This window comes from Alosa sapidissima, chromosome 18 (assembly GCF_018492685.1).
Source record: "Alosa sapidissima isolate fAloSap1 chromosome 18, fAloSap1.pri, whole genome shotgun sequence".
In the NCBI taxonomy this organism is placed as follows: Eukaryota; Metazoa; Chordata; class Actinopteri; order Clupeiformes; family Clupeidae; genus Alosa; species Alosa sapidissima.
In genome coordinates, this window is record NC_055974.1 from 27391468 (window position 1) to 27415156 (window position 23689).

Here is a 23689-nt window from a genome sequence, read left to right on the forward strand (position 1 = left end):
AGAACAGAACAGGACAGAACTGGAGAACAGAACAGAGCAGAACTGGAGAACAGAACAGGACAGAACTGGAGAACAGAACAGAACAGAACAGAACTGGAGAACAGAACAGAACTGCAGAACAGAACAGAACAGAACTGGAGAACAGCAATAGGAGACAACATCTTACAGACAGACACAGTGGTTGGAAACCTACTGTATACGATATATAGTGCAAATGAATACGCTCTTGTATTCCTGGTTTAAGCTCAAGCTATTTTCCTGTAGAGGTAAAGAACACACACCTACACGCTGTTTCACAGAACAGAACAGAACTGGAGAACACACTCTTGTATTCCTGGTTTAAGCTCAAGCTATTTTCCTGTAGAGGTAAAGAACACACACCTACACACTGTTTCTCAGGGGAGGTAAAGATGGCAGGCCTGGGAAGAAATAACACTCCAACACTCAGTTGTATGTTCTCAAAAGCCTCAAAGTTTATTACAAGAATCACCCAGTATATACAGTATATCAGAATGATCGGATCAGTATATGGTCAGTATATGCATGTATCAAAATCACAATACTTGACATTTAAGAGTATCAAAATGGAGAACATCTGATGAAGAGAACAGTCATGTATTGTACATTCAGGGATCACAAATTAAACGAAGCAATACATTTGTAAAGGGATCTTTTATAGCAAAGAGTTCTCATCGGCACTTGTTTCGGTGTGTGTGTGTGCGTGTGTGTGTGTGTGTGTGTGTATGAACAGACTGTACGTGAGAAGGAAAGCAACCCAAAAACAATGAGTATACATGAGTGATGGACTCAGATACAGCACAATACAGCCTTCAGAGTGAACATTTTCAACTTCATATAGTGCCAACGTGACACTTATTGTGAACAGTGTAAATAATATTTATTGTGGATTATAAATGGGATGGATTCATTTAGGGCCCATATATTTTTAAATGTTTACAGTTTGGATGTTTCTGTAGTTCAGAGAACAGCTGCTGTGCTGAGGGTCCAGGCTGATTCCCCCCCAGATGGAGCTCTCTGGGGGCTGATGGGTTTGATCTCAGTGCTGATGCTAAAGCTCTGAAACCTTCATCTGTTATACTGCAGTACTGCAGTCTGTAGGAGAAAGAAGGAAACACTTCATCAGATCAGCTGAAGGACACACAGAAAGCAAAGAAGGAAGCTGTTATTATGGACATGTAAAGGTTTGTGTGTGAAATGTGTGAGTCTGAGATTTAGTAGGAGAAACTGTGTGTATGAGTTTGAAATGTGTTAGCCTAAGATTCAGCAGGAGAAACTGATGTCTGTGTTTATGAGTGAGACTATGTAACTATAGAATGTTTACAATCAACTAAAACTCTTCTGTCAAATTTACAATTATTTATTATGACTCTCTCTCTCTCTCTCTCTCTGTCTCTGTCTCTGTCTGTGTGTGTGTGTGTGTGTGTGATACAGAGATAAAGTAAAGAAAGAAGAGTGTCAAAAGGTGTTTATGCATTAATAGTAACCCTTCTCTCTCTCTCTCTCTCTCTCTCTCTCTCTCTCTCTCTCTCTCTCTCTCTCTCTCTCTCTCTCTCTGTGTGTGTGTGTGTGTGTGTGTGTGTGTGTGTGTGTGTGTGTGTGTGTGTGTTGTGACAACCCCCTGTGCCCCTTCAGGCCTTCTCCTGTCAGTGCGTGGGCAGGGCTGGGCCTGCTTAGGCTGATACCCTTATTGATTGCCTCTGTGTTTGGGGTGGGGCTATATAAGGGGTTCCTATCTCTCTCATTAGGCACTTCTGTTCCTTCTTGCAGGCAGCCATTTTGATTTCCTCACAATTGCACTTTGCGCTCTCCCCTCACATCCTCTCTCCTGGCATCCACACACGTACACACACATGCCACCACTCCCATTCATTACCCCTAGACATTTTCTACTTGCTAACGTTGTTTTGCTTTAATTCAATAAATTATTATTTGATTTGAACCTTGTTGTCCGTGTCCCTCTTTATGTTGCGGCCTGGGAACGAGCTGGCCATTACAGTGTGTGTCATAAAGAAAATGAAATTTGACACGTGAACGAGTTAGCGCAGAAATGCCAGAGACAGTATAAGCGCTGTGCGGTATAAGAGGACCAGACTGGACCTGAGCTAAGAGAATACTACTGTTTAAGTGTCAGAACAGCATAAGTGTAATTAAATAGCATGTTTGGCGAGCTCGCTGGCCAGGGTCCCGAAATGCTCTGCCGGATCTCACGAGTCTGGCTGCGCTGGCAGCATTCCGTGAGATCTCCGAGCCCCCCCCCCCCTCTATTATTAGTGAAGTGAATGATTTTTTTTTTTTTTTCTTGTTTTTTCTTTCTCATTGACTGAGTGATCCGCATGAGCATTTCACTGCACCTGTACGTTGGACTTGAGCAAATGGCAAAATAACACTTGAGTATCGCACGGAGACAAGAACCAGACGGGAGGCGAACGGGGAGGTGGTGGGCTGCAAGCACGAGCGAATGCTGTGTGTGTGTGAGTGTATGTGTGTGAGTGTGTGTGTGTTTGTGTGTGTGTGTGTGTGTGTGAGAGTGTGATTGTGTGTGAGCGGGGAGGTGGTGGGCTGCGAGCACGAGCGAATGCTGCAGTGGTGCCGGCAGGTGAGCGTTGACTAAATTATCTGGTTAATGGGAAGTGGAGGCGTGGCTAAGTTCCGTCACGCTCCTCATGAACTTCCGTTTGCAACGACATTTAACCGATTTCATGTGAATGAGTAAAACGTGTGTTTTTGTGTGATAAAAGGACTAAAACAAATCACTATCAGATTCACTGACATCAGTTCAGTATTTGGTCTTGTGATACTCACTCTAGTGTCTCCAGTTTACAGTTGGGATCCTCCAGAAGAGAAGAAAGATGCTTCACTCCTGAGTCTCCTGCTTCATTCCCACTCAGCCACAGCCCTCTCATGTGTGAGGGGTTTGATCTCAGTGCTGATGCAAGAGCTATGAAGCCTTCCTCTCCAATGCTGCAGTTCTGCAGGCTGTAAAGAGAGAAGTAGGAGAATCATGTCATCTTAATTTCCTTTTGGAAAATCAAATATCCCTGTTAAATTCAGAATATATATATGTCACAACACACATGTATATATATGTGTGTATATATATATGTGTATATATATGTCACAGAATATATATATGTCACAACACACGTGTGTGTGTGTTGTGACAACCCCCTGTGCCCCTTCAGGCCTTCTCCTGTCAGTGCGTGGGCAGGGCTGGGCCTGCTTAGGCTGATACCCTTATTGATTGCCTCTGTGTTTGGGGTGGGGCTATATAAGGGGTTCCTATCTCTCTCATTAGGCACTTCTGTTCCTTCTTGCAGGCAGCCATTTTGATTTCCTCACAATTGCACTTTGCGCTCTCCCCTCACATCCTCTCTCCTGGCATCCACACACGTACACACACATGCCACCACTCCCATTCATTACCCCTAGACATTTTCTACTTGCTAACGTTGTTTTGCTTTAATTCAATAAATTATTATTTGATTTGAACCTTGTTGTCCGTGTCCCTCTTTATGTTGCGGCCTGGGAACGAGCTGGCCATTAGTGAGTGTGTGTGTGTTTGTGTGTTGTGACGACCCCCTGTGCCCCTTCAGGTCTTCCGGTGTCAGTGCAAATTGTTATTTGATTTGAACCTTGTTGCCCGTGTCCCTCTTAATGTTGAGGTCTGGGAACAAGCTGGCCGTTACAGTGGGTGTCATAAAGAAAATACTGTATAATGAATGAATAAATTGATTGTAATTGTAACGAATGTGCAACGAAATTGGAGCACAGCTCCACATGGTGCCACAGCATTACACAAGAACAAAACACATACACATAATACACAAAATGCACATAATAAATACATAATAAATATGACTAAAAAGGATAAAAGGATGAAGTGTGGGCAGCTGTGTAGGGGGTAAAGTGCATCTGGGAGTCATATATTGCATCAAGGATGAAGTTACAAGTGAGTGTTTAGAGTCCAGATGGCTACAGGAATAAAACTGTCTCGGAGTCTGGATGTGTGTGCTTTTGCAGATCTGTAACGTCTGCCGGAAGGTAACAGTTCAAAGAAATGGTTAGCAGGGTGTGTTGAATCTTTGGTAATGTTCATGGCTCTGCGGTGGTAGCGTGTGTTTGCAATAGTGTCCAGGGAAGGCAGGGGGCGGCCAATGGTCTCTTGTGCTGCCTTGATGACCCTCCATAGGGCCTTCTTCTCTGCGGCTGAACACCCCGCGTACCATAGTGAGATGCCATAGGAGAGTTTACTTTCTATGGCAGCTCGGTAAAAGGCTAGCAACAGGTCGCTGTCCAGATTGTTCTTCCTGAAGATTCTTAGGTAATGAAGCCTCTGGGTTGCCTTTTTGACGGTTGCGTTAGTGTTGGCTGTCCAGGTGAGGTCGTCGGAGATTGAGGATGCCAAGGTACTAGAAGGACTGCACTCTCTCCACAGGGTCTCCATTGATGTAGATGGGTGCTGGATCATTTCCCTTCTTCCTCCTGAAGTCCAGTAGGAGCTCTTTCGTCTTGGTGCTATTCAGAGCAAGATTGTTCATTGCGCACCACTCTGTAAGCGGACTCATCACCCCCTGTTATGAGCCCCACCACAGTGGTGTCGTCTGCAAACGTAAAGATGGCAGTGGAGGGGTGGGATGCAGTGCAGTCATATGTGTAAAGGGAGTAGAGCAGCGGGCTCAGCACACAGCCTTGTGGAGCACCTGTGATAAGCGTGATGGTAGAGGAAAGGTGGGGACCGACTTTAACAGCCTGTTTGTGATTGGTGAGAAAGTCCAGTATCCAAGAGCAAGTGGATGGGGGGAGGCCAAGATTGTGCAGTTTTTTATGTAGTAGGTGAGGGATGATTGTATTGAAGGCTGAACTGTAGTCAATAAACAGCATCCTCACATAACTCACACGGTTTTCCAGGTATAACTTCCAGGTATAACTTGACACGTGAATGAGTTAGTGCTTGTGTTTGTGTGTGAGTGAGTGTCTGAATGACTAACTGACTTAGTAAGTGTGTGTGTGTGTGTGTGTGTGTGTGTGTGTGTGTGTGTGATCATGAAGATAAGTCAAGTGTTTAAATAAATAATGATTTCATGTTAATGAGTAATGCACATTCGAAGCATTTTCTGAGAGGGGATGCAGATCATGTCAGTCGGGGTCCGGAGGGTTCTCCCCCAGAAAGTTTTTTGAAAAACACCATTTCAACACAGTTTTCAGAGGGACAGAAATACCAACAGAGAAAGCAGTGCCCGTGTTCTGTCTGACTCACGTGACGTGAACATTGGCCACCTGCAATATCCCTTCACTGCTTGACACTACCCCACATGGAGAAATGTAGCTCGATAACATTGGAGGGAACCATTTCAGAAATTATGTTTTGTGTGAATGGGTTAGCTAAACCATAGCTTTTGATGAACAGAGATGCAGATCACCCCCCTAATCCATTTGTTTGTGCAACAGCCCATGTTCTGCGTTCACTCCAGCAAAAGTGAAATATATGTTTTAACAGCCGTCTCATCAGCCGTGTCATAGGCTATTTGCTACGATATTTACCTGTTACAAGTTCCATTAAACTTTTAACAGCCTAATTTCGAGTAGCCTAGCCTAGGTGAGATACTGTACATATCACTGGGCTATTAATGCATGATATGCCGTCTCCGTCACGTATGTTCAACCTCTTATGTGTATGTGTCAGTTAATATTCATTTCTATACAAACCAAGGCGGCAGATTCCTAAAGAAACGCAAGCACTCACACCATAAGTTTATCTAAATTAGCTATGTATCAAAAATTACATTTTACATAAGCTGTAAACAGTGTTGTAAGGCTGCGTGTACAAATCCGCTTGGAACTCCAGTGGAATTTTGATTTGTCAATTCTCGGGCTAACCATTCACTGGTAACTTGCAGCCAGAGCCTTATAGATAAGGCTCTGCTTGCAGCTAGCTCGGCTGGCGGCACTGTTGCTAAGTTACGTTATGAAGTTTGGCACAATACATTCTCACACAGGATAGGGATCAATAATACTTTCCACCATCCCAAAGGTTTAGTATACATCTCTTCTATGATTTATTTCGATTTTATAATGTTGACAATTACATACATCATTGAAAAAAAAAAACATAGATAGTTCTAAAATTAAATAATAAAAGTTTTTCCTTCTTTTTTGAATCAACCTTCCGCGCCTCCCTTCAAATTATTTGGCGCCCCCCAGGGGAGGCGCGCCTTGCAGTTTGGGAACCTCTGGACTAGCCAGTCTATGCTGTTTTCATGGACAGCAAGTATCTGCTTCGTTCGTTGTTTTAAATAACGTGTTTGTTGCTTCTACCCACGTTATCTCCAGTGGTTCAGTTTCACTTGCGCAGACACACACACACATTGAATGAGCGCTCACACAACTACTCTCTAAATGTACGCCTCTTTATTTTATAATACTAAATCAAGATATAATATATCTAATAATAATATTATTATATTATTAATAATAATATTATTTCCTTATCTGGAAAACGTTTACTGTCTTTTTCTTTCGGTTCCATAATAGACTACCATTCCATTGTGCCGCAAATTATCCACAGACCAGCAATCTCCTCGTCAAGGAGGCTGTAACCCTGCATATATCATAGATAGAGAAAGCATGCTCTGGGAACAGAACACAGTTGCCTGTCCAGTGTAGCCATGGGTTTGTCTACAAGGAAAATAAAAGGTGTCTTGGTGCGGTTGCGGCCGCAGCCCCCGCACCCCCACTTCCAACGTCACTGAACACATGAGTATGTGTGAAAAAAACCTCTACAAAAAATCACTGTTAAATTCACTGACAGCAACTCAGTATTTGGTCTTGTGATAGTCACTGTAGTTTCCTTTTGGACAGTCAAATATTACTGTCAAATGTACAATAATCTGTTAAATAAGGTAGTGTGTGTGCGTGGTAGAAAAAAGACCAGGGAAAGAGAAGCGTTTTACTCCTGTGTAAATAGTAACCTTTTAACTGTGAATTAGTTTGTTTGTGTGTGTGTGTGTGTGTGTGTGTGTGTGTGTGTGTGTGTTTGTGTGTAAGAGACAGAGGGCCAGATGTATTAACGCTTTTGCGCCCATTTCAGGCGTATTTGTTTTGCAATGTGCGTGTAAAATCATTGCGAGGTATGTACAAACAGGCCGCAATGATGTAAAAGCGCAAACTGCCTGTCGCGGGAGCTGAAAGTAGCAGATTGCGATTGTCATGTCATGCATATGCATTCATGGGAGGATCCAGGGGAAAGTGGGAGTTTAGCGTAAAAAGATGGGAGGGGAAGAGTAAAGAGCGCCTAGTTATGTATTCCGCGGTATGTCCAAAGACTGCTCCTGAAAGCGCACGTCTATTCTGCGCCTAAATACTTCCGCCTTGTAAAAACAAGTGTTAATCCACATTGCAGTTCAATGCGTCAATAAGAGAACCTTTCAAAGACAACAGAATCGCTATTTAGAACACCAGTTTTTGTGGTGAAAGTATTTGTACTACCAAAAGCAACCTTAATTTTCGTTGGCCTTTCGCATGTCTTACTTTCACTTTCACGTCATTCCCTTAAACTTTCCTACTTGCTAGATTTGACCAATCTTCCATAGCCTACGTGCACAAGTAGTTTGAGTAGAACTACTGATCTTCATTATCTCCCTGCTTGTTGACATCTTATCATGTATGGTATTATTTCATGATCGCTAAACGTTTGATTCTTTTTAATGTTGTCATCAGTTAACTTCATTCAACTGCGCTTGTAGGCGCTGCCATTCAGTTGTGGACGTTCGTAAATTGTGTTTATGGGCGGAGAAGGGCAGAGAAAGGCGCAGTTTACACTAAGGATTGAACGATTGATAAATACGACGGAAACTTGGGTCTGACAGCGCTCGCAATCTGCGGTGTGTCCATGGCGCTGATAACGCTACGTTCGCAAATGTACGTACATCTGGCCCAGAGAGAGATATCAAGAAGAAAAAGCAGAGAGATAAGAAGTGTTTAAAGTAATGCTAATCAATTTCATTTGAATAAGTAAAAACATGTGCGATTTTGAGTGGGAAAAATACTTTTAAAAACATCACAGTGAAATCCTCTGACAGCAATTCAGTATTTGGTCTTGTGATACTCACCGTAGTTTCTCCAGTTTACAGTTGGGATCCTCCAGAAGAGAAGAAAGATGCTTCACTCCTGAGTCTCCTGCTTCATTCCCACTCAGCCACAGCCCTCTCATGTGTGAGGGGTTTGATCTCAGTGCTGATGCAAGAGCTATGAAGCCTTCCTCTCCAATGCTGCAGTTATCCAGGCTGTAAAGAGAAGTAGGAGAAATACATCATCTTAATTTCCATAACAAACACATAGTACTCTAATTATCTGTTAAATAAGGATGTGTGGACAAATAACATGTGCAGAGGGATGCAGATTAAAGAGAAATTGTTTTTACTCAGTAAACCTTAACATGTCAATGTGTATATAAGTATATATACTTTTTTGATCCCGTGAGGGAAATTTGGTCTCTGCATTTATCCCGTGAATTAGTGAAACACACTCAGCACACAGTGAACACATGGTGAGGTGAAGTAGTGTGAGGTGAAGCAGTGAGGGGTTAGGTGCCTTGCTCAAGGGCACTTCAGCCGTTCCTACTGATCGGACAAGCCCGAAGCCCTAGACCAGTAGGCCACGACTGCCCCAAGTGTGTGTGTGTGTGTGTGCGTGCGTGCGTGCGTGCGTGTGTGTTGTGACAACCCCCTGTGCCCCTTCAGGCCTTCTCCTGTCAGTGTGTGGGCAGGGCTGGGCCTGGTTAGGCTGATACCCTTATTGATTGCCTCTGTGTTTGGGGTGGGGCTATATAAGGGGTTCCCTATCTCTCTCATTAGGCACTTCTGTTCCTTCTTGCAGGCAGCCATTTTGATTTCCTCACAATTGCACTTTGCGCTCTCCCCTCACATCCTCTCTCCTGGCATCCACACACGTACACACACATGCCACCACTCCCATTCATTACCCCTAGACATTTTCTACTTGGTAACGTTGTTTTGCTTTAATTCAATAAATTATTATTTGATTTGAACCTTGTTGTCCGTGTCCCTCTTTATGTTGCGGCCTGGGAACGAGCTGGCCATTACAGTGTGTGTCATAAAGAGAATATAACTTGACATGTGATTGAGTTAGCGCTTGTGTTTGTGCGTGAGTGAGGGAGTGAGTGAGTGAGTGTGTGTGTGTTTGTGTGTTGTGACGACCCCCTGTGCCCCTTCAGGTCTTCCGGTGTCAGTGCAAATTGTTATTTGATTTGAACCTTGTTGCCCGTGTTCCTCTTAATGTTGAGGTCTGGGAACAAGCTGGCCGTTACAGTGGGTGTCATAAAGAAAATACTGTATAATGAATGAATAAATTGATTGTAATTGTAACGAATGTGCAACGAAATTGGAGCACAGCTCCACATGGTGCCACAGCATTACACAAGAACAAAACACATACACATAATACACAAAATGCACATAATAAATACATAATAAATATGACTAAAAAGGATGAAGTGTGGGCAGCTGTGTAGGGGGTAAAGTGCATCTGGGAGTCATATATTGCATCAAGGATGAAGTTACAAGTGAGTGTTTAGAGTCCGGATGGCTACAGGAATAAAACTGTCTCGGAGTCTGGATGTGTGTGCTTTTGCAGATCTGTAACGTGTGCCGGAAAGTAACAGTTCAAAGAAATGGTTAGCAGGGTGTGTTGAATCTTTGGTAATGTTCATGGCTCTGCGGTGGTAGTGTGTGTTTGCAATAGTGTCCAGGGAAGGCAGGGGGCGGCCAATGGTCTCTTGTGCTGCCTTGATGACCCTCCATAGGGCCTTCTTCTCTGCGGCTGAACACCCCGCGTACCATAGTGAGATGCCATAGGAGAGTTTACTTTCTATGGCAGCTCGGTCAAAGGCTAGCAACAGGTCGCTGTCCAGATTGTTCTTCCTGAAGATTCTTAGGAAATGAAGCCTCTGGGTTGCCTTTTTGACGGTTGCGTTAGTGTTGGCTGTCCAGGTGAGGTCGTCGGAGATGAGGATGCCAAGGTATGAAGGAGTGCACTCTCTCCACAGGGTCTCCGTTGATGTAGATGGGTGGTCGATCATTTCCCTTCATCCTCCTGAAGTCCAGTAGGAGCTCTTTCGTCTTGTTGCTATTCAGAGCAAGATTGTTCATTGCGCACCACTCTGTCAGTCGCAGCACTTCTCCTCTGTAAGTGGACTCATCACCCCCTGTTATGAGCCCCACCACAGTGGTGTCGTCTGCAAACGTAAAGATGGCAGTGGAGGGGTGGGATGCAGTGCAGTCATATGTGTAAAGGGAGTAGAGCAGCGGGCTCAGCACACAGCCTTGTGGAGCACCTGTGATAAGCGTGATGGTAGAGGAAAGGTGGGGACCGACTTTAACAGCCTGTTTGTGATTGGTGAGAAAGTCCAGTATCCAAGAGCAAGTGGATGGGGGGAGGCCAAGATTGTGCAGTTTTTTATGTAGTAGGTGAGGGATGATTGTATTAACTTCCAGGTATAACTTGACACGTGAATGAGTTAGTGCTTGTGTTTGTGTGTGAGTGAGTGTCTGAATGACTAACTGACTTAGTAAGTGTGTGTGTGTGTGTGTGTGTGTGTGTGTGTGTGTGTGTGTGTGTGTGTGTGATCATGAAGACAAGTCAAGTGTTTAAATAAATAATGATTTCATGTTAATGAGTAAACACATGCACATTCGAAGCATTTTCTGAGAGGGGATGCAGATCATGTCAGTCGGGGTCCGGAGGTTTCTCCCCCAGAAAGTTTTTTGAAAAACACCATTTCAACACAGTTTTCAGAGGGACAGAAATACCAACAGAGAAAGCAGTGCCCGTGTTCTGTCTGACTCACGTGACGTGAACATTGGCCACCTGCAATATCCCTTCACTGCTTGACACTACCCCACATGGAGAAATGTAGCTCGATAACATTGGAGGGAACCTTTCAGAAATTATGTTTTGTGTGAATGGGTTAGCTAAACCATAGCTTTTGATGAACAGAGATGCAGATCACCCCCCTAATCCATTTGTTTGTGCAACAGCCCATGTTCTGCGTTCACTCCAGCAAAAGTGAAATATATGTTTTAACAGCCGTCTCATCAGCCGTGTCATAGGCTATTTGCTACGATATTTACCTGTTACAAGTTCCATTAAACTTTTAACAGCCTAATTTCGAGTAGCCTAGCCTAGGTGAGATACTGTACATATCACTGGGCTATTAATGCATGATATGCCGTCTCCGTCACGTATGTTCAACCTCTTATGTGTATGTGTCAGTTAATATTCATTTCTATACAAACCAAGGCGGCAGATTCCTAAAGAATCACTCACACCATAAGTTTATCTAAATTAGCTATGTATCAAAAATTACATTTTACGTAAGCTGTAAACAGTGTTGTAAGGCTGCGTGTACAAATCCGCTTGGAACTCCAGTGGAATTTTGATTTGTCAATTCTCGGGCTAACCATTCACTGGTAACTTGCAGCCAGAGCCTTATAGATAAGGCTCTGCTTGCAGCTAGCTCGGCTGGCGGCACTGTTGCTAAGTTACGTTATGAAGTTTGGCACAATACATTCTCACACAGGATAGGGATCAATAATACTTTCCACCATCCCAAAGGTTTAGTATACATCTCTTCTATGATTTATTTCGATTTTATAATGTTGACAATTACATACATCATTGAAAAAAAAAAAACATAGATAGTTCTAAAATTAAATAATAAAAGTTTTTCCTTCTTTTTTGAATCAACCTTCCGCGCCTCCCTTCAAATTATTTGGCGCCCCCCAGGGGAGGCGCGCCTCGCAGTTTGGGAACCTCTGGACTAGCCAGTCTATGCTGTTTTCATGGACAGCAAGTATCTTGTTTTATCGTTGTTTTAAATAACGTGTTTGTTGCTTCTACCCACGTTATCTCCAGTGGTTCAGTTTCACTTGCGCAGACACACACACACATTGAATGAGCGCTCACACAACTACTCTCTAAATGTACGCCTCTTTATTTTATAATACTAAATCAAGATATAATATATCTAATAATAATATTATTATATTATTAATAATAATATTATTTCCTTATCTGGAAAACGTTTACTTTCTTTTTCTTTCGGTTCCATAATAGACTACCATTCAATTGTGCCGCAAAATATCCACAGACCAGCAATCTCCTCGTCAAGGAGGCTGTAACCCTGCATATCATAGATAGAGAAAGCATGCTCTGGGAACAGAACACAGTTGCCTGTCCAGTGTAGCCATGGGTTTGTCTACAAGGAAAATAAAAGGTGTCTTGGTGCGGTTGCGGCCGCAGCCCCCGCACCCCCACTTCCAACGTCACTGAACACATGAGTATGTGTGAAAAAAACCTCTACAAAAAATCACTGTTAAATTCACTGACAGCAACTCAGTATTTGGTCTTGTGATAGTCACTGTAGTTTCCTTTTGGACAGTCAAATATTACTGTCAAATGTACAATAATCTGTTAAATAAGGTAGTGTGTGTGCGTGGTAGAAAAAAGACCAGGGAAAGAGAAGCGTTTTACTCCTGTGTAAATAGTAACCTTTTAACTGTGAATTAGTTTGTTTGTGTGTGTGTGTGTGTGTGTGTGTGTGTGTGTGTGTTTGTGTGTAAGAGACAGAGGGCCAGATGTATTAACGCTTTTGCGCCCATTTCAGGCGTATTTGTTTTGCAATGTGCGTGTAAAATCATTGCGAGGTATGTACAAACAGGCCGCAATGATGTAAAAGCGCAAACTGCCTGTCGCGGGAGCTGAAAGTAGTAGATTGCGATTGTCATGTCATGCATATGCATTCATGGGAGGATCCAGGGGAAAGTGGGAGTTTAGCGTAAAAAGATGGGAGGGGAAGAGTAAAGAGCGCCTAGTTATGTATTCCGCGGTATGTCCAAAGACTGCTCCTGAAAGCGCACGTCTATTCTGCGCCTAAATACTTCCGCCTTGTAAAAACAAGTGTTAATCCACATTGCAGTTCAATGCGTCAATAAGAGAACCTTTCAAAGACAACAGAATCGCTATTTAGAACACCAGTTTTTGTGGTGAAAGTATTTGTACTACCAAAAGCAACCTTAATTTTCGTTGGCCTTTCGCATGTCTTACTTTCACTTTCACGTCATTCACTTAAACTTTCCTACTTGCTAGATTTGACCAATCTTCCATAGCCTACGTGCACAAGTAGTTTGAGTAGAACTACTGATCTTCATTATCTCCCTGCTTGTTGACATCTTATCATGTATGGTATTATTTCATGATCGCTAAACGTTTGATTCTTTTTAATGTTGTCATCAGTTAACTTCATTCAACTGCGCTTGTAGGCGCTGCCATTCAGTTGTGGACGTTCGTAAATTGCGTTTATGGGCGGAGAAGGGCAGAGAAAGGCGCAGTTTACACTAAGGATTGAACGATTGATAAATACGACGGAAACTTGGGTCTGACAGCGCTCGCAATCTGCGGTGTGTCCATGGCGCTGATAACGCTACGTTCGCAAATGTACGTACATCTGGCCCAGAGAGAGATATCAAGAAGAAAAAGCAGAGAGATAAGAAGTGTTTAAAGTAATGCTAATCAATTTCATTTGAATAAGTAAAAACATGTGCGGTTTTGAGTGGGAAAAATACTTTTAAAAACATCACAGTGAAATCCTCTGACAGCAATTCAGTATTTGGTCTTGTGATACTCACCGTAGTGTCTCCAGTTTACAGTTGGGATCCTCCAGAAGAGAAGAAAGATGCTTCACTCCTGAGTCTCCTGCTTCATTCCCACTCAGCCACAGCCATCTCATGTGTGAGGGGTTTGATCTCAGTGCTGATGCAAGAGCTATGAAGCCTTCCTCTCCAATGCTGCAGTTATCCAGGCTGTAAAGAGAAGTAGGAGAAATACATCATCTTAATTTCCATAACAAACACATAGTACTCTAATTATCTGTTAAATAAGGATGTGTGGACAAATAACATGTGCAGAGGGATGCAGATTAAAGAGAAATTGTTTTTACTCAGTAAACCTTAACATGTCAATGTGTATATAAGTATATATACTTTTTTGATCCCGTGAGGGAAATTTGGTCTCTGCATTTATCCCGTGAATTAGTGAAACACACTCAGCACACAGTGAACACATGGTGAGGTGAAGTAGTGTGAGGTGAAGCAGTGAGGGGTTAGGTGCCTTGCTCAAGGGCACTTCAGCCGTTCCTACTGATCGGACAAGCCCGAAGCCCTAGACCAGTAGGCCACGACTGCCCCAAGTGTGTGTGTGTGTGTGTGCGTGCGTGCGTGCGTGCGTGTGTGTTGTGACAACCCCCTGTGCCCCTTCAGGCCTTCTCCTGTCAGTGTGTGGGCAGGGCTGGGCCTGGTTAGGCTGATACCCTTATTGATTGCCTCTGTGTTTGGGGTGGGGCTATATAAGGGGTTCCCTATCTCTCTCATTAGGCACTTCTGTTCCTTCTTGCAGGCAGCCATTTTGATTTCCTCACAATTGCACTTTGCGCTCTCCCCTCACATCCTCTCTCCTGGCATCCACACACGTACACACACATGCCACCACTCCCATTCATTACCCCTAGACATTTTCTACTTGGTAACGTTGTTTTGCTTTAATTCAATAAATTATTATTTGATTTGAACCTTGTTGTCCGTGTCCCTCTTTATGTTGCGGCCTGGGAACGAGCTGGCCATTACAGTGTGTGTCATAAAGAGAATATAACTTGACATGTGATTGAGTTAGCGCTTGTGTTTGTGCGTGAGTGAGGGAGTGAGTGAGTGAGTGTGTGTGTGTTTGTGTGTTGTGACGACCCCCTGTGCCCCTTCAGGTCTTCCGGTGTCAGTGCAAATTGTTATTTGATTTGAACCTTGTTGCCCGTGTTCCTCTTAATGTTGAGGTCTGGGAACAAGCTGGCCGTTACAGTGGGTGTCATAAAGAAAATACTGTATAATGAATGAATAAATTGATTGTAATTGTAACGAATGTGCAACGAAATTGGAGCACAGCTCCACATGGTGCCACAGCATTACACAAGAACAAAACACATACACATAATACACAAAATGCACATAATAAATACATAATAAATATGACTAAAAAGGATGAAGTGTGGGCAGCTGTGTAGGGGGTAAAGTGCATCTGGGAGTCATATATTGCATCAAGGATGAAGTTACAAGTGAGTGTTTAGAGTCCGGATGGCTACAGGAATAAAACTGTCTCGGAGTCTGGATGTGTGTGCTTTTGCAGATCTGTAACGTGTGCCGGAAAGTAACAGTTCAAAGAAATGGTTAGCAGGGTGTGTTGAATCTTTGGTAATGTTCATGGCTCTGCGGTGGTAGTGTGTGTTTGCAATAGTGTCCAGGGAAGGCAGGGGGCGGCCAATGGTCTCTTGTGCTGCCTTGATGACCCTCCATAGGGCCTTCTTCTCTGCGGCTGAACACCCCGCGTACCATAGTGAGATGCCATAGGAGAGTTTACTTTCTATGGCAGCTCGGTCAAAGGCTAGCAACAGGTCGCTGTCCAGATTGTTCTTCCTGAAGATTCTTAGGAAATGAAGCCTCTGGGTTGCCTTTTTGACGGTTGCGTTAGTGTTGGCTGTCCAGGTGAGGTCGTCGGAGATGAGGATGCCAAGGTATGAAGGAGTGCACTCTCTCCACAGGGTCTCCGTTGATGTAGATGGGTGGTCGATCATTTCCCTTCATCCTCCTGAAGTCCAGTAGGAGCTCTTTCGTCTTGTTGCTATTCAGAGCAAGATTGTTCATTGCGCACCACTCTGTCAGTCGCAGCACTTCTCCTCTGTAAGCGGACTCATCACCCCCTGTTATGAGCCCCACCACAGTGGTGTCGTCTGCAAACGTAAAGATGGCAGTGGAGGGGTGGGATGCAGTGCAGTCATATGTGTAAAGGGAGTAGAGCAGCGGGCTCAGCACACAGCCTTGTGGAGCACCTGTGATAAGCGTGATGGTAGAGGAAAGGTGGGGACCGACTTTAACAGCCTGTTTGTGATTGGTGAGAAAGTCCAGTATCCAAGAGCAAGTGGATGGGGGGAGGCCAAGATTGTGCAGTTTTTTATGTAGTAGGTGAGGGATGATTGTATTAACTTCCAGGTATAACTTGACACGTGAATGAGTTAGTGCTTGTGTTTGTGTGTGAGTGAGTGTCTGAATGACTAACTGACTTAGTAAGTGTGTGTGTGTGTGTGTGTGTGTGTGTGTGTGTGTGTGTGTGTGTGTGTGTGATCATGAAGACAAGTCAAGTGTTTAAATAAATAATGATTTCATGTTAATGAGTAAACACATGCACATTCGAAGCATTTTCTGAGAGGGGATGCAGATCATGTCAGTCGGGGTCCGGAGGTTTCTCCCCCAGAAAGTTTTTTGAAAAACACCATTTCAACACAGTTTTCAGAGGGACAGAAATACCAACAGAGAAAGCAGTGCCCGTGTTCTGTCTGACTCACGTGACGTGAACATTGGCCACCTGCAATATCCCTTCACTGCTTGACACTACCCCACATGGAGAAATGTAGCTCGATAACATTGGAGGGAACCTTTCAGAAATTATGTTTTGTGTGAATGGGTTAGCTAAACCATAGCTTTTGATGAACAGAGATGCAGATCACCCCCCTAATCCATTTGTTTGTGCAACAGCCCATGTTCTGCGTTCACTCCAGCAAAAGTGAAATATATGTTTTAACAGCCGTCTCATCAGCCGTGTCATAGGCTATTTGCTACGATATTTACCTGTTACAAGTTCCATTAAACTTTTAACAGCCTAATTTCGAGTAGCCTAGCCTAGGTGAGATACTGTACATATCACTGGGCTATTAATGCATGATATGCCGTCTCCGTCACGTATGTTCAACCTCTTATGTGTATGTGTCAGTTAATATTCATTTCTATACAAACCAAGGCGGCAGATTCCTAAAGAATCACTCACACCATAAGTTTATCTAAATTAGCTATGTATCAAAAATTACATTTTACGTAAGCTGTAAACAGTGTTGTAAGGCTGCGTGTACAAATCCGCTTGGAACTCCAGTGGAATTTTGATTTGTCAATTCTCGGGCTAACCATTCACTGGTAACTTGCAGCCAGAGCCTTATAGATAAGGCTCTGCTTGCAGCTAGCTCGGCTGGCGGCACTGTTGCTAAGTTACGTTATGAAGTTTGGCACAATACATTCTCACACAGGATAGGGATCAATAATACTTTCCACCATCCCAAAGGTTTAGTATACATCTCTTCTATGATTTATTTCGATTTTATAATGTTGACAATTACATACATCATTGAAAAAAAAAAAACATAGATAGTTCTAAAATTAAATAATAAAAGTTTTTCCTTCTTTTTTGAATCAACCTTCCGCGCCTCCCTTCAAATTATTTGGCGCCCCCCAGGGGAGGCGCGCCTCGCAGTTTGGGAACCTCTGGACTAGCCAGTCTATGCTGTTTTCATGGACAGCAAGTATCTTGTTTTATCGTTGTTTTAAATAACGTGTTTGTTGCTTCTACCCACGTTATCTCCAGTGGTTCAGTTTCACTTGCGCAGACACACACACACATTGAATGAGCGCTCACACAACTACTCTCTAAATGTACGCCTCTTTATTTTATAATACTAAATCAAGATATAATATATCTAATAATAATATTATTATATTATTAATAATAATATTATTTCCTTATCTGGAAAACGTTTACTTTCTTTTTCTTTCGGTTCCATAATAGACTACCATTCAATTGTGCCGCAAAATATCCACAGACCAGCAATCTCCTCGTCAAGGAGGCTGTAACCCTGCATATCATAGATAGAGAAAGCATGCTCTGGGAACAGAACACAGTTGCCTGTCCAGTGTAGCCATGGGTTTGTCTACAAGGAAAATAAAAGGTGTCTTGGTGCGGTTGCGGCCGCAGCCCCCGCACCCCCACTTCCAACGTCACTGAACACATGAGTATGTGTGAAAAAAACCTCTACAAAAAATCACTGTTAAATTCACTGACAGCAACTCAGTATTTGGTCTTGTGATAGTCACTGTAGTTTCCTTTTGGACAGTCAAATATTACTGTCAAATGTACAATAATCTGTTAAATAAGGTAGTGTGTGTGCGTGGTAGAAAAAAGACCAGGGAAAGAGAAGCGTTTTACTCCTGTGTAAATAGTAACCTTTTAACTGTGAATTAGTTTGTTTGTGTGTGTGTGTGTGTGTGTGTGTGTGTGTGTGTGTTTGTGTGTAAGAGACAGAGGGCCAGATGTATTAACGCTTTTGCGCCCATTTCAGGCGTATTTGTTTTGCAATGTGCGTGTAAAATCATTGCGAGGTATGTACAAACAGGCCGCAATGATGTAAAAGCGCAAACTGCCTGTCGCGGGAGCTGAAAGTAGTAGATTGCGATTGTCATGTCATGCATATGCATTCATGGGAGGATCCAGGGGAAAGTGGGAGTTTAGCGTAAAAAGATGGGAGGGGAAGAGTAAAGAGCGCCTAGTTATGTATTCCGCGGTATGTCCAAAGACTGCTCCTGAAAGCGCACGTCTATTCTGCGCCTAAATACTTCCGCCTTGTAAAAACAAGTGTTAATCCACATTGCAGTTCAATGCGTCAATAAGAGAACCTTTCAAAGACAACAGAATCGCTATTTAGAACACCAGTTTTTGTGGTGAAAGTATTTGTACTACCAAAAGCAACCTTAATTTTCGTTGGCCTTTCGCATGTCTTACTTTCACTTTCACGTCATTCACTTAAACTTTCCTACTTGCTAGATTTGACCAATCTTCCATAGCCTACGTGCACAAGTAGTTTGAGTAGAACTACTGATCTTCATTATCTCCCTGCTTGTTGACATCTTATCATGTATGGTATTATTTCATGATCGCTAAACGTTTGATTCTTTTTAATGTTGTCATCAGTTAACTTCATTCAACTGCGCTTGTAGGCGCTGCCATTCAGTTGTGGACGTTCGTAAATTGCGTTTATGGGCGGAGAAGGGCAGAGAAAGGCGCAGTTTACACTAAGGATTGAACGATTGATAAATACGACGGAAACTTGGGTCTGACAGCGCTCGCAATCTGCGGTGTGTCCATGGCGCTGATAACGCTACGTTCGCAAATGTACGTACATCTGGCCCAGAGAGAGATATCAAGAAGAAAAAGCAGAGAGATAAGAAGTGTTTAAAGTAATGCTAATCAATTTCATTTGAATAAGTAAAAACATGTGCGGTTTTGAGTGGGAAAAATACTTTTAAAAACATCACAGTGAAATCCTCTGACAGCAATTCAGTATTTGGTCTTGTGATACTCACCGTAGTTTCTCCAGTTTACAGTTGGGATCCTCCAGAAGAGAAGAAAGATGCTTCACTCCTGAGTCTCCTGCTTCATTCCCACTCAGCCACAGCCATCTCATGTGTGAGGGGTTTGATCTCAGTGCTGATGCAAGAGCTATGAAGCCTTCCTCTCCAATGCTGCAGTTCTGCAGGCTGTAAAGAGAAGTAGGAGAAATACATCATCTTAATTTCCATAACAAACACATAGTACTCTAATTATCTGTTAAATAAGGATGTGTGGACAAATAACATGTGCAGAGGGATGCAGATTAAAGAGAAATTGTTTTTACTCAGTAAACCTTAACATGTCAATGTGTATATAAGTATATATACTTTTTTGATCCCGTGAGGGAAATTTGGTCTCTGCATTTATCCCGTGAATTAGTGAAACACACTCAGCACACAGTGAACACATGGTGAGGTGAAGTAGTGTGAGGTGAAGCAGTGAGGGGTTAGGTGCCTTGCTCAAGGGCACTTCAGCCGTTCCTACTGATCGGACAAGCCCGAAGCCCTAGACCAGTAGGCCACGACTGCCCCAAGTGTGTGTGTGTGTGTGTGCGTGCGTGCGTGCGTGCGTGTGTGTTGTGACAACCCCCTGTGCCCCTTCAGGCCTTCTCCTGTCAGTGTGTGGGCAGGGCTGGGCCTGGTTAGGCTGATACCCTTATTGATTGCCTCTGTGTTTGGGGTGGGGCTATATAAGGGGTTCCCTATCTCTCTCATTAGGCACTTCTGTTCCTTCTTGCAGGCAGCCATTTTGATTTCCTCACAATTGCACTTTGCGCTCTCCCCTCACATCCTCTCTCCTGGCATCCACACACGTACACACACATGCCACCACTCCCATTCATTACCCCTAGACATTTTCTACTTGGTAACGTTGTTTTGCTTTAATTCAATAAATTATTATTTGATTTGAACCTTGTTGTCCGTGTCCCTCTTTATGTTGCGGCCTGGGAACGAGCTGGCCATTACAGTGTGTGTCATAAAGAGAATATAACTTGACATGTGATTGAGTTAGCGCTTGTGTTTGTGCGTGAGTGAGGGAGTGAGTGAGTGAGTGTGTGTGTGTTTGTGTGTTGTGACGACCCCCTGTGCCCCTTCAGGTCTTCCGGTGTCAGTGCAAATTGTTATTTGATTTGAACCTTGTTGCCCGTGTTCCTCTTAATGTTGAGGTCTGGGAACAAGCTGGCCGTTACAGTGGGTGTCATAAAGAAAATACTGTATAATGAATGAATAAATTGATTGTAATTGTAACGAATGTGCAACGAAATTGGAGCACAGCTCCACATGGTGCCACAGCATTACACAAGAACAAAACACATACACATAATACACAAAATGCACATAATAAATACATAATAAATATGACTAAAAAGGATGAAGTGTGGGCAGCTGTGTAGGGGGTAAAGTGCATCTGGGAGTCATATATTGCATCAAGGATGAAGTTACAAGTGAGTGTTTAGAGTCCGGATGGCTACAGGAATAAAACTGTCTCGGAGTCTGGATGTGTGTGCTTTTGCAGATCTGTAACGTGTGCCGGAAAGTAACAGTTCAAAGAAATGGTTAGCAGGGTGTGTTGAATCTTTGGTAATGTTCATGGCTCTGCGGTGGTAGTGTGTGTTTGCAATAGTGTCCAGGGAAGGCAGGGGGCGGCCAATGGTCTCTTGTGCTGCCTTGATGACCCTCCATAGGGCCTTCTTCTCTGCGGCTGAACACCCCGCGTACCATAGTGAGATGCCATAGGAGAGTTTACTTTCTATGGCAGCTCGGTCAAAGGCTAGCAACAGGTCGCTGTCCAGATTGTTCTTCCTGAAGATTCTTAGGAAATGAAGCCTCTGGGTTGCCTTTTTGACGGTTGCGTTAGTGTTGGCTGTCCAGGTGAGGTCGTCGGAGATGAGGATGCCAAGGTATGAAGGAGTGCACTCTCTCCACAGGGTCTCCGTTGATGTAGATGGGTGGTCGATCATTTCCCTTCATCCTCCTGAAGTCCAGTAGGAGCTCTTTCGTCTTGTTGCTATTCAGAGCAAGATTGTTCATTGCGCACCACTCTGTCAGTCGCAGCACTTCTCCTCTGTAAGCGGACTCATCACCCCCTGTTATGAGCCCCACCACAGTGGTGTCGTCTGCAAACGTAAAGATGGCAGTGGAGGGGTGGGATGCAGTGCAGTCATATGTGTAAAGGGAGTAGAGCAGCGGGCTCAGCACACAGCCTTGTGGAGCACCTGTGATAAGCGTGATGGTAGAGGAAAGGTGGGGACCGACTTTAACAGCCTGTTTGTGATTGGTGAGAAAGTCCAGTATCCAAGAGCAAGTGGATGGGGGGAGGCCAAGATTGTGCAGTTTTTTATGTAGTAGGTGAGGGATGATTGTATTAACTTCCAGGTATAACTTGACACGTGAATGAGTTAGTGCTTGTGTTTGTGTGTGAGTGAGTGTCTGAATGACTAACTGACTTAGTAAGTGTGTGTGTGTGTGTGTGTGTGTGTGTGTGTGTGTGTGTGTGTGTGTGATCATGAAGACAAGTCAAGTGTTTAAATAAATAATGATTTCATGTTAATGAGTAAACACATGCACATTCGAAGCATTTTCTGAGAGGGGATGCAGATCATGTCAGTCGGGGTCCGGAGGTTTCTCCCCCAGAAAGTTTTTTGAAAAACACCATTTCAACACAGTTTTCAGAGGGACAGAAATACCAACAGAGAAAGCAGTGCCCGTGTTCTGTCTGACTCACGTGACGTGAACATTGGCCACCTGCAATATCCCTTCACTGCTTGACACTACCCCACATGGAGAAATGTAGCTCGATAACATTGGAGGGAACCTTTCAGAAATTATGTTTTGTGTGAATGGGTTAGCTAAACCATAGCTTTTGATGAACAGAGATGCAGATCACCCCCCTAATCCATTTGTTTGTGCAACAGCCCATGTTCTGCGTTCACTCCAGCAAAAGTGAAATATATGTTTTAACAGCCGTCTCATCAGCCGTGTCATAGGCTATTTGCTACGATATTTACCTGTTACAAGTTCCATTAAACTTTTAACAGCCTAATTTCGAGTAGCCTAGCCTAGGTGAGATACTGTACATATCACTGGGCTATTAATGCATGATATGCCGTCTCCGTCACGTATGTTCAACCTCTTATGTGTATGTGTCAGTTAATATTCATTTCTATACAAACCAAGGCGGCAGATTCCTAAAGAATCACTCACACCATAAGTTTATCTAAATTAGCTATGTATCAAAAATTACATTTTACGTAAGCTGTAAACAGTGTTGTAAGGCTGCGTGTACAAATCCGCTTGGAACTCCAGTGGAATTTTGATTTGTCAATTCTCGGGCTAACCATTCACTGGTAACTTGCAGCCAGAGCCTTATAGATAAGGCTCTGCTTGCAGCTAGCTCGGCTGGCGGCACTGTTGCTAAGTTACGTTATGAAGTTTGGCACAATACATTCTCACACAGGATAGGGATCAATAATACTTTCCACCATCCCAAAGGTTTAGTATACATCTCTTCTATGATTTATTTCGATTTTATAATGTTGACAATTACATACATCATTGAAAAAAAAAAAACATAGATAGTTCTAAAATTAAATAATAAAAGTTTTTCCTTCTTTTTTGAATCAACCTTCCGCGCCTCCCTTCAAATTATTTGGCGCCCCCCAGGGGAGGCGCGCCTCGCAGTTTGGGAACCTCTGGACTAGCCAGTCTATGCTGTTTTCATGGACAGCAAGTATCTTGTTTTATCGTTGTTTTAAATAACGTGTTTGTTGCTTCTACCCACGTTATCTCCAGTGGTTCAGTTTCACTTGCGCAGACACACACACACATTGAATGAGCGCTCACACAACTACTCTCTAAATGTACGCCTCTTTATTTTATAATACTAAATCAAGATATAATATATCTAATAATAATATTATTATATTATTAATAATAATATTATTTCCTTATCTGGAAAACGTTTACTTTCTTTTTCTTTCGGTTCCATAATAGACTACCATTCAATTGTGCCGCAAAATATCCACAGACCAGCAATCTCCTCGTCAAGGAGGCTGTAACCCTGCATATCATAGATAGAGAAAGCATGCTCTGGGAACAGAACACAGTTGCCTGTCCAGTGTAGCCATGGGTTTGTCTACAAGGAAAATAAAAGGTGTCTTGGTGCGGTTGCGGCCGCAGCCCCCGCACCCCCACTTCCAACGTCACTGAACACATGAGTATGTGTGAAAAAAACCTCTACAAAAAATCACTGTTAAATTCACTGACAGCAACTCAGTATTTGGTCTTGTGATAGTCACTGTAGTTTCCTTTTGGACAGTCAAATATTACTGTCAAATGTACAA

At 43.3% G+C, this 23689-nt stretch overlaps 1 protein-coding gene across 11 annotated transcripts in view; it reads right to left on the bottom strand.

Annotated features, from left to right (window-relative positions):
- Positions 1-451: 451 nt before the first annotated feature.
- The window catches only part of LOC121690241 (ribonuclease inhibitor-like), a 100295-nt gene continuing 77057 nt past the window's right edge, over positions 452-23689 (bottom strand). For 8 of the 11 annotated variants that reach the window (XM_042070687.1, XM_042070685.1, XM_042070679.1 and 5 more), the window contains 5 exons: positions 19320-19493; positions 13725-13898; positions 8130-8303; positions 2824-2997; positions 452-1113 (listed from right to left, as the gene is read on the bottom strand). In XM_042070687.1, coding sequence (XP_041926621.1) covers positions 930-1113; positions 2824-2997; positions 8130-8303; positions 13725-13898; positions 19320-19493 — 880 coding nt within the window. In that variant the 3' untranslated portion in view covers positions 452-929. The remainder of the gene's footprint in view (positions 1114-2823; positions 2998-8129; positions 8304-13724; positions 13899-19319; positions 19494-23689) is intronic. The other 3 variants (XM_042070680.1, XM_042070684.1, XM_042070683.1) reach the window with 3 other exon arrangements.